The following is a 12,289-nucleotide window of genomic DNA, read 5'->3' as shown; positions in this document are numbered from 1 at the left end:
GCTTTAAATACTGCAGTTTGTCTCAAAAATAGCCTATATTTTCCCTTGGTTAAGCACTATTTTTAATTAAGTCATCCAGCTGTGCACGCAGTTAGTAAGTGGTTCAGCAAACACTGAAAACTCAACACTTCCTATTCTATTTCAAAGAGCCAAAATTAGATGTTCCTCAATCTAAACACTGTAAATGAGAAGGAGGAGTAAAAATGCACTGGGGATAAATTTTGAGGCCGTACATGCACAGAATGGTAAACCAGAATTCTAGTAGCAATTAGCCTACTGTAAATTATTTTTTAATTAAATTTATAAACCACTACATCTCAACAATTCTTGATGCTTTACAAAATTAAAATATACTTACATCAGAATCTAAACTACAAATAATTTACCTCCAAAGCCCACTGGAACAATTATATTTGGATCTGGAAGGTTATTGCAGATAGAGTCAATTTCACCTCCAGAAGGAGTGGATTCTAAAGAATCAGCACTATTATTATTTTTTTAATTTGATTTATATGCAACCCTTCTCCGGAGACTCAGGGCGGCTTACAATGCGTTAAGCAATAGCCTTCATACTTTTGTATATTTATACAAAGTCAGCTTATTGCCCCCACAAACTGGGTCCTCAATTTACCTACCTTAGAAAGGATGGAAGGCTGAGTCAACCTTGAGCCTGGCGGGATTCAATCTTACTTTAATTGCAGACAGCTGGTGTTAAATTACAGAGCTCTGTCTGTTGAGCTATCCAGGCTCCTTTTCACCTATCACTGAAAACTATTGCTTCCTGGCCTTAGCCCCACTCATCTCTTATGACAAGCATTCCAAACATGCAACCATGTTCCCAAATGGTAGTCCTGAAGATAACTAGGTGCTAAGTCATAAAGAGTTTATAGGTTAAAACCAGCAGTTGAACTGGACCAAGAAACCCAGTGAAATTAATTTAATTGGATTTTAATACTGTTTTTAAATTTTGTATTTCTTGTGTTTTATCTGTTGGCTGTTCACCGCCCCGAGTCCTTCGGGAGAAGGGCAGTATATAAATATAAATAAATAAATAAATAAATTATGATTTATCATTTGTTGATTGTATGTACATTGAGCTTATGCACCAGAGACAAATTCGTGGCGTTTCCAATCATACTTCGCTAATAAAGAATTATATCCTATTCTTGAAACTCCACATGAAAACTGGGTTTTATTTAAAGGTAAAACATAACACATAAACCAGCTTTGATAAACTGTTTCTATATTAGACACTAGAACCTCTATTTTCAAGTAGTTCCCCACTTCTTTCTTAAACCTCATACTAGATTAGATTGTTAGTTCCACACTTCCTGTAACATTTTTACATACAGCAAAACTTTTGGAGACCTTAAAGAATTCCACTGGATAGCATTCAAATATTTTTGTCCAGCAACATAGCATGAATCAATAGGATAGATTTGCCCTTCTCTCAAGGACCATGCTCAATCTGTTCTGAATGTTGGGGGGTAGGGGGCGGGAGGAGGACATTGTAGATCAGGGATGATAAAACCCAATTGCATCGCAAGCCGTATTGTGACGTATTGGGATTGTTTTTGCGCTTACGGAGTCGGGGTGGATGTGGCCTGCGCAGGCCATATCCGGCCCATGGGCCACATGTTTGACACCCCTGTTGTAGATGATGAAAATATAAAACTCTGCTATCACAGCAAACACACATACACACACACACACACACACACAACCCTGTATTTATTCCTTTTTAATAATTTGTAAAGCAACATTTAGAAAGATTCCTATATCAACTTTCTACCTTTTACTACATTATTACCAAATTATTTACCATTAAAAAGTTCTATAAAATTCTTCAAGGACTGAATATTAATTATTTTTAAAAAGACAAAGCATTCCTGAAAATAGTATTTCATTTAAGATCCAAATATTCTGTTATTGCTTTTGCATTATCCATACTATGAAATGATTATCTTGGAGCTACTCTTAATGGAAACATCATTCATTTCAGAAAATAAAATTCTTGGTCATGCATAGCAGAATCTAGTTTTCTCCATAGCTGAACTATTTATTTAATCAGACTAACCTGAGCCTCCTTTGGCCAGATATTTGTCCCTTGCATAAATGACTGAATCCAGCATAGACTCGAAGAGGAGGAAATAGCCCTGCAAATTGAGAAAAAAGAAAATAAACAAATAAGAGATAGGGTAAAATTATATACCAGTTTTAGCAAGTTCTACAGTAGCATTTATAAACTTTGTCTTTGGAAATAAATATTCTGAAGAATAGTCCAGCAGCTCTTTTATTTTTTACTATTAGTACTGCCATTTACACTCTGGTATAGCAATTCCTTTCATTAAGCATTTCACAATTCTTGTACTACAAACCCAGAGGAAGAGGCCACAGATTTAACTTTAATTGATATCAATATGTACAAAATGTGATTAATGAAATCTCTGAAGAGCATCTCTCCTTTTGTACATAAAGGGGCATAATAAAATAATAAAATCTTCAGATCTCAAATCCAGCATGGGTGAAGGTCAATCACAAATGTCATACAAGCCAAAAAGACAATTCACACAGTTCCTGCCACAAAACCACCAGAGACACAGGAATGCTTAGGTTCAGGGGTGACAGTAGCTAAATGTCCCGTTTAAAGATATATTTAATAGAGAAGGGTGCAGGCCCCTTACCGTGAAAAGGCTGCCACTGGAAATTATAGAGAAGCTCAACAGATTTTGCTGGTTTAGAGATATGCATATAAAAAGTAAAGAATAAGCCCAAGACCCGAGACTGACTATATATGGGATAAAAATAATAGCTTTGTATTAAGAAGCATGGCTTCTTATTTTGGTTACCTAACAGCCAATTATTATATTCTCAGAGTGCAAACCAATTGTGCCTAGCTTGGAAAGGTAGGTCTGAATCTCAACTCATGCAAAAGGGTTAGAAAATCTATTCTCTAAGAAAAAAAGAACACAGTGGCGAGAAAGAGGCAATTTTTCTACTGATAAGAAGGTTCAACTTTATTTAGGACTGAGAATTAAATAAGCAAGCTTAAGATAGCAATTTTATTTTGGAGAAAATAGCAGCCAGAACAGCTTGATCCAGAAAGTGCTTCTGATGGAAAGCTTTCATCAGTTTCCTACTGAACAACTCTCTCTCTCTAGCTGCTGTTTGCACAAACAACAGCCCTAGGGACAAATGGCAAGCAGGTTTTTTATAGTAGGACATATGTATATTTGCATCCAACAGTACCTTCGTATCTCTATGGAGCATTTCTCTCTGCACAAGGAGACCCAAGATGTCTGCTGTTCCTCCTTCTGCACTGCACTCCCCTCCCCCCACATGTACGTGAAGGCTGTTCTGAAAATCAAGGAATCCTCCACAAAAATGTGTCACATAGCATGGAAAGGTATAATGAAAATTAGGTATTATACCCCTGGGAAGGAGAAATGTTTTCTGCTAGGACAAAGCCATCACTGGAAGAACCAATTATTGCACTAATACATCATTACCTTTCTCAGTCATGCTAAAAAAAGCAGACCACCGATAAAATAACTGGTGTTTCTTAGATGTCACTGTACTCTTCTGATATTTTCCAGGCTGACACTGCAGTTTTTACCTCAACCATCCAAACTCTCTTATGCAATATCATGTCCTGTAAGCTGCTAAGGGGTTGTCCGTCATATTGAATCAAGTCATTCATCATCAATCTCAAAATGTTTTGCTCTATGTGTGGTGCTAATCTCTGCTGTAATTTAGAATGTAATTTCACAGGCTGCTGCCTCACCTGTAGGGGTGCCATCTGGAAAGAGAATTATACCTGACATTTTTGGTGTATGATGCTTGGAGACTCTCCTGCTTCTACATGGACAAGGTGCAAATTTAAAAAAAAATTTTTTTAAAAAAGAGTTGCATTATTAATTCAAAATTAATTAAAGCAAAGTATTCTGTACTGCAGAGATTTGTGAGCAGAATGCTAATGATTGAAAGTAGCAACCAAATGAAGACATACAAAGGGCCAGCTTTTTCTTAGACGAACAAAGAAAGGGTATTTTATTATTGCATATTATAGAAGTGTTTCAACTTTTAAAAATATTTGTTAATGCTTTATAGCAAATAGAATAAAGATATAAGGGCTTTGTGAGGTATATTTGCATAGCTGGGTGACAGAAGTGTATCTGTATATCAAAATTCAGAGAAACAGAAATAAACAATTAGAATAAGATACTGGCTGTTGAACAAAAATGCTCCTCCATTCAATTTTATCTCTAGAGAGCAAGTTTGCAATTTCAAGTTCGCTTCAAATAAAATTGTTGTATGGATGTACAACACAGCACTTAAATGTTTTTTTTTTTTTTAAAGTCCAAACTGGATTTCTCAAAAAAAAAAAAAAAAAAAAGTTCCCCTAAAAACCTTAGAAAAAGCCCATTTATAATTATCTTTCATTCTGCTTTCAAAACATTTTTGGTATTATTGTTATTGCATTTCATACTGTCTTATAAATTTTAATGCTATGCTACCGCTAATATCTAAGATAAGATAGAGAACCTTTATTGTCATTTTTAAGCCATGAAAAACTATTTAAGAACATTCCAATACAATTTAGTTTTCTGAACATTCATTTTCTGTCCGTTTTCTACCTTCATCATACACATGGGTTCCAATATGATTTCTTCAGTGATTCTACAGATCCCAAGAAATGTTTTCCATGTCCACACCACATTATTTTTCAAATTCCTTCATAATGTCTATCAGGACTGGACAAACATCAGTCCTGACCTACATTTGTCAACCTGCCTTCATTTGTAGTTTGTTTTTTTTCCTCCAACAATTTACCACCTACATTTGATAAAAGAAACAAATGGCAAATGTGACTAGTTATTGCTGTTCATATATTCATTAGCTAAAATGCTTCCTGGCAGGGGCGTGGACAAATCACTGTTTTAGATTATTCGCCCAACATTTGACTGAAGAACCACAGGGATGCTGGATCCAGAACTATTATGCACTATCACTACCTACTGATAAGACCAAGATGGGATGGGGATAGAAGGTAGCTAAAAAAAAAAAAAAAAAAAAAAAACTTCTGTCAAAGCCATCCCAAACCTAGTACAGCTCCTGGTCCATTGACAGTTCTACATTATCCTGATCATTGGTTAGTGAAAGCTAAATCACACAAATGGTTTCTCTGTAACAGCTAGGCCGCCTAGAGAGGGATGTAAAGCCCTCTGAACGAGTATGGTCCAGTCTAAGTGCTATTGATACAGCTAATCCAAGAGCTCTGGATAAGAAGTAGCAGTCTTTGTGTGTTTATTTAGATTTGTATTTACCGTATTTTTCGGAGTATAAGATGCACCTGACTATAAGACGCACCTAGGTTTTAGAGGAGTAAAACAAGAAAAAAAATATTCTGAACCAAATGGTGTACCATGCTTTCCCGAAAATAAGACCCCGTCTTATATTTTTTTGAACCCTGAAATAAGCGCTTGCCCTTATTGCCATGCGCTCAAAAGCCCAATTGGGCCTATTATCAGGGGGTGTCTTATTTTGGGGAAAACAGGGTATATTTAATAAAATATAGCAGAACAATATTTCAACCATGTAAAGTCAATAGCGGAATTAAGAACCATCATCACTGTCATTAACAAATGAGGAGAGACTTTAAGGTTCAGGCACTCTTCTAATTTTCTGGAAACCCCAAAAATTCATCATCACTAATGTCAGAATTTAGGAAACTCAGTTGCTCACAATCACTGATATCACTTTCTTTGGTACTTTGCTATATGATATCATCTTCAGTTCCATCTACGGCATTGCTAATGCCACATTTTTTGAATGACCGAGCAATGATTTCGTCCTTCAATGAGTGCCATGATGTTTTCACCCATTCATAAACTTGAGTAATAGTGGGCCTCCTCATTCGTCCAGTAGGTGTCAGATCATAATTACCAGCAGCCATCCATTTGTTCCATTCTTCTAGCGTACAGATTTTAAATGGTTTATTGAGGGAAACGTCAAGAGGTTGCAACTGGCTGGTAAGACCCCCAGGAATTACAGCTAGATGAGTCTTCACTTCTTTGAATCTTTTCTTTGTGGTTTTGCTAATATGTGCTCTAAACTGATCGAGCACTAATAAAGCAGATTTTTTTCAGAAGATCTCCAGGACGTTTGGACCACATTTTTTCAACCTATACTCTCATTCCATTTTCGTCCATCCATCCTTTTTTTTTAAAAAAAAGGTTTTTTATTTTTTAAGACAAACAAACATTTAATACATCAATCATCCCTCCCGTAACATCTCGCTGTTGACTTCTTCAGTTCTTTTTATTCTTCTTGTTCCAACAGTTTCTTCTATCTTAATCATCATCCAAACCACTATAAAAGTTCATTCCTATAACCATATTCTTGCCATCAAATTTTTATATATAGTTATAAAATTAATCATTTATCTCTTTTCCAACCAGCAATTAAAATAATTCCATATTCTAAAGTATTCTGATTCTTCCCTATCTTTAATCAACAAAGTTAATCGATTCATTTCTGCACAATCTAAAATCTTTTTTATTACTTCATCTTCCAAAGGTATTTTCTCTAATTTCCAATTTTGAGCATAAACAATTATTGCAGCTGTTATTACGTGTATAATCAAATAAATATATTCCTTTTTAATTTTGTCAGGTAGGATATCCAATAGGAACAACTCTGGTTTGAATTCAATACGTTATTGTGTCATTTCTTCCAGCCAGGCTTTAATTTTATTCCAATAGTTTTTTGCTTCAGGGCATGTCCACCACATATGATAATAGGATCCTAGTAGTTGGTGACATTTCCAAAATTTCGCTGATTTATTTTTAAACATTTTTGCTAACTTCTCCGGTGGCATCCTTTCTCATGGACATGCACAACAATACCTTTTGGAATAACTTCTTTTAGAAAGGTTTTCCTTTTGAATATTAACATCAGTGGCAATTTGGTGCCATTTGCACAGCAGGACAACACAACCATGTAATGCCTTTTCTCATGTCCTGAGGTTTTCACGGTTATGCTTTTGGCCCCTTTCAGATCAACAGTCTTATTAGAGGGCACATCAAATGTTAGCGGGACTTCATCCATACTCCCAATTTGGCCAATTTAAAAAAAAAAATTCTTCCTAGCATCTATTAGAAATGTATGAAAAGACAGAATCTTAGATTCATACTCTTTTGGCATTTTTTGCGCAATTCTGGTTTTGGTGCACATAGCAAAACCATATCGCCTCATAAATTGGTTGGATCAGCCACCCAGAATACCGCCAATCAGCTGCCTGTTGCTGTTGCCACTCCCACACCAACTCCCTCCCCCCCCAGGTATGACTGATGCAACATTTGGTGTATACGACTCACCACAATTTTCACCCACTTTTGGGGGTGAGGGAATGTGTCTTATACTCCGAAAAATATGATATACAGATACATACATACATGCGCATGTACCTACACATGTGTGTCCATGTGTGTCTATATATACGCCTAGCATTGACTGCAAGGAAGCAGAAAAATTCTGCCCATGGATTTAACACAGTCTTCTCTTTGCACTAATTCCTTCTTGTAGCGACATTTAAATCATCAAGATGTGAAGAAAAATACGCTCAAGTGCTTCTCCCAAGGGTATGAGCTGAGTGAATTGTCTCCCTTTATAAATAAAATGAATATTCGGAAAACCTAGCACCAGCATGCTGCACAGCATTTCACAGCTTACTATTTGTAAAATCACTCTAATTAGTATTAAACATAATTTCCTCTTAAAATTCTATACCTCACAGGAACAGAAGTTCTGTCTGGATTGAAGTCTGCTCATTTGATATATATAGGCAATATCAATGTTGCCTTACTAGCAATAGCCTACTTGCAATATACACCAGCAATTTTGTCCAGCTTCTAAAAAAAGTCCCTTTTTGCAGTGCCATTATAACTTTGAGCACTCATTGAAGGTACTTTGAGGTTTTTAAGAAGAAACTGGACAACCACTTGTCTGGAATGATATAGGGTCTCCTGCTTGAGCAGAGGGTTGGACTAGAAGACCTCCAAGGTTCTTCAAATTCTGTCATTTTGTTATTCTGGATTCTATCTACATACAAAAATAAATTTACATATGTACATGCATGCTTTTTTTAAAATGCTACTTAATGGCTATTTTAAATTATGATGAAATACTAGTCTAATAGATTTCAGATAGATATTATTGTGTTGTTAATTGGACAAATTATTTCCTGTCATTTTAAAACAAGAAGACAATAGTTACAATAATTAAAAATATAACGATTTGCCACATAGTATTTTGGCACATTTGAAATTACGCCTCCATATTTTTGCAAAGCATATTTCTATTCTTACCATCCATTCAGATATGATAACGTCAACTTTTTCAACAGGTATATCAACTTCTTCAATTCTTCCTTTGATCAAATAAATACTGTCTTCAAGTCCATTGAGCCTGCAAGGCAAAGGGCAAAAGCATGTTACATGTTTTCTAATTATGTTTTACCTGGAAGCACTCCATTATTACCATTAATAAGTACTTGTAATAACAGATAACTGTTCCACAAGTGTTTTTTGCTAGTCTGGCCACACAGTCTGTACTCAAGAATTACAAATTACACTTGCATAGGAATCCCCGGTATGATTTTAAGTGAGATACTACGGAATACAGTACTGAAGAATCTAGGTTTTGTTTATGAGACATTAAGAGAATGGATGTTTTGGACTGACCTATGGAGATCCACAAACTCACCCTCCCCTATCTGTTACTAACACAGGCTAGCAGGATTTGGAATTCAGTAGAAAATCAGCCACTTCATGTTTAAATATTTGCTTGGGTTCATATACCGCTGATTTTTTCCTAAGAAAAAAAGGCATTAACCAGCAATGAGAGAAGACATCCCAGGAAAATGCTAGCATTTCTTCCAGATAGCTGCACTGTTTTTAGCCTTCTGGGTCTCAAGGATGCTTTTCAATAGTTTAGGAAAGTAACTACTGCTTCCATAACCATTGTAACAGTATCAGAAAATTGTTGTCTGAGATGTGCTATCATTTATTAATATAACACAGTTTATTCTTGTCCAAGACATAATGCACACTTGAAATGTGTATTATGCACATTTAAATATGCACAATAAATTTGCACAGATGCAAATTCATTTATTTTCAGAAAGGAAATATGTAAATTTCCTACTTATGCAAATGTAAAGGAAAAAAGTAAATACTGTAGTGCGGAATCCTTGGTGCTCTCTGAACTTGGTTGTTTTCTTGCAGATTGTTCATTACCAAATTAGATAATATCATTGGTGCACCACCAAGTTCAGAGAGCACCAAGGACCCCACACGGTTCAGCCCTGAGCCACAAATATTTTCTTCTATCAAGTATTGTAGGTTTGTATCTGGAAGTGTTAAGCGTTCAAAAAGGGCTTTTTGCATAGTTCGTTAGTATGAGTGAAGCACCTCTTCTCAAAACATTAAAGCAGTCACATCCTTAGGAAACTTATGTAGTTACTTCAAACATGCATAGGTTTGCATGTAGATGCCCAGATAATTGGAATGCCAGAGACATGAAGAGCTGGCTATGCAAGAATCTGTATATACAAACAAACAAACAAACAAAAAAGCTAGGGGAAAAACACATAAGGATTCCAAAGGCTGTTTTAATGCTGTGAAGAGACTAAGACTAATTTGCAATAATGTATTTTGCACTTCTTTCAAATGCTTTCAACAGCCTCAATAAGTATTCACATCTCTTATTTGATTTCAAAGACCCCATCAATTAGAAGATACCAAAATTCAACGGACAATTTCAAAACACGTTCATATGTTGCAAAGCAATTGGTCTGCTGTTACAATTATGTTAAATGAATTACAGTTTAATTCAAGTTTTAACTATAACATCAGAGACATATATAAATTTGCTTTGGTGACCGAGGGAAAACCTGGGAGAGAAAAATATAATAGTCAAATGTGCTTTAACCAAATATTCATAATTTTTGAACCTAGTGGAATACACTTAAATGCATCTTTTTTTTTTAATAAAAGATTTTTTTTAAATTATTTTTATTCAACGTTTACATATTTAAATCTTAGTTACACTTTTATAGCTTTCCAATACTGGCATTTTTAGTAATATCCAATTTATTTTTCAGCCAATTATATACATATGCATTTTGTTTGTTACATACTTATTCATATAATCAATACATTTTATATACATACCTACTACACATTAAATATATCATTCCATTATAATATCTTCTCTTTTGCTATATACTATCCATTATTTTTAGATTCCTTTTCCATTATATTAATGCCAATTGTCTTTCAGGGTGGGCCTCATAATACTCTAATATATTCATTATAATTCTTTTATTGTTTTTAATTTGTTGTTTGGGCAAAAACCCATTTTGATCTGAATGAATAATTTTGTTTAGTATTATTTTCAGTCTTTCTGACATTATTGTTGCCAAAATTTTGTAATCGACATTTAACAGCGAGATTGGCCTATAATTTTGGATGTGTTGATTGTCTGTATTTTCTTTTGGGATTAATGTTATGTATGCCTCCGTCCATGAGTTTGGCATTTTAGCTCTCTCCAATACCTCATTATATATTTCCAACATAATTTCTTTTAAAGATTCTTGAAATGTTTTATATAATTCCGCCAAAATTCCATCTGGCCCTGAATTATATTCATATAATGTGTTTCCCCGAAAATAAGACCCTGTCTTATATTTTTTTGAACTCCAAAATAAGCGCTTGGGCTTATTTTCGGGGAGGTCTTATTATTTTTGGGGCACATGGATCAAGATGGGGCTCCTCTTGCCATCTTACCTGATTTCCAGCTTTGCGTTTAAATATTTTTGGGGAGGACTTATTTTCGGGGAAACAGGGTACTTCCTTTTATAAAATGATTTTTTAAACTGTTGATAAATGGAAGTTTTAACCAGTCCTTTCCATAGATGACACAACTAAGTTATAATAAAGTAACTGATGTTTATGTTTTTGTGAAAACAATCATCCTCGTTAACTGCAGAATTTTAGCTGAAGCATTATGGTGTAATACCAATTTTCTTTAAGGATATCCTATTTCATATTTTAAATGAAAATATGTGCAAGGAAACTCAAGATTAAGTTACTCAAGATTAATAGCACTTACTTTCTCTGAAGCATAATTTATCAATCCTTCTTTCTTATATCATTGTCTGACAGCTAATACCAGACAGGACAGTATAATTATTCACACCACTGGGATTTATTTCTCTACCACAATGATTATCTAAATTCTTTCTTAAACATTTATTATACTACAATCACCTTACATCTGACGTGCAACAGAAGCCAGTAACCTCATAACAATTTTAGCATTTTAGTGGATAAACACCATAGAAAAGCAAACTATGGATGAAAAGCTTCATGAACTCAATAATACCATACCAAACATAAAATATTAGCTAAATTTGGATACTTTGGCAATATTTACACTGAAAGTAATTATTGGCATCCAAACAATAGTAATGATGAAATGATAAAAAAAGAAAATAATCCAAAACTATTATTAAAATTTGTATATCAAGGGGAACTATCAGAGGATAAAATAAAACAATATTTGGAAGAAGCTAGGCTGCCCAAAGTTCCTGAAGCAGTAAGAACTATGTTAAACGAAAAGATAATAATGTTTGAACTAACTGAGGTGATCAAGAGACAGAAGAACAATAAAACGCCAGGACCAGATGGCCTACCAGCAGAAGTTTACAAACAATTACAAGATATCCTAGGACAGTCAATGCTGGAAGTCTATAATAAAGTCTTGTTAGAAGCTAAGATACCAAAATCCTGGATGGAAGTAAATATTACACTTATACCAAAGGAAGATACAGATTTATTGCAAATTAAAAATTATAGACCAATCTCACTTGGACTATAAATGTGGACTATAAAATTTATGCTTCAATAATAGATGAAAGATTAAAGAGATTCTTGAATGAATTTATACACTCAGATCAAAATGGATTTCTGCCTAGGAGACAAATTAAAAACAACATGAGAATAATTTTGAATATGCTGGAATATTATGAAGCACATTCTGAAAAACAAATGGCACTGGTTGTTTTAGATGCGCAGAAAGCATTTGATAATGTAAATTGGCAATTTATGATAAGGCAATTAAAATACATGGAATTTGGTGAAAAATTTACTAATATGATCAAGGCAATATATACCAAACAAACTGAAAAAGTGATTGTAAATGGGGACATAACAAATGATGTTAA

General features: G+C 34.4%; 1 protein-coding gene across 1 annotated transcript in view; it reads right to left on the bottom strand.

Annotated features, from left to right (window-relative positions):
* PRMT3 (protein arginine methyltransferase 3) overlaps positions 1–12,289 on the bottom strand; it is a 73,160-nt gene that overhangs the window by 35,805 nt on the left and 25,066 nt on the right. Inside the window, exons 10-11 of the mRNA XM_034417257.2 lie at positions 8,370–8,469; positions 2,078–2,156 (exon numbers count right to left, since the gene is read on the bottom strand). Of these exons, the coding sequence (XP_034273148.2) occupies positions 2,078–2,156; positions 8,370–8,469 (179 nt within the window). The remainder of the gene's footprint in view (positions 1–2,077; positions 2,157–8,369; positions 8,470–12,289) is intronic.

This window comes from Pantherophis guttatus, chromosome 1 (assembly GCF_059756535.1).
Source record: "Pantherophis guttatus breed Tessera chromosome 1, ASM5975653v1, whole genome shotgun sequence".
Classification (NCBI taxonomy): Eukaryota; Metazoa; Chordata; class Lepidosauria; order Squamata; family Colubridae; genus Pantherophis; species Pantherophis guttatus.
This window is presented reverse-complemented; position numbering and strand designations above follow the sequence as displayed.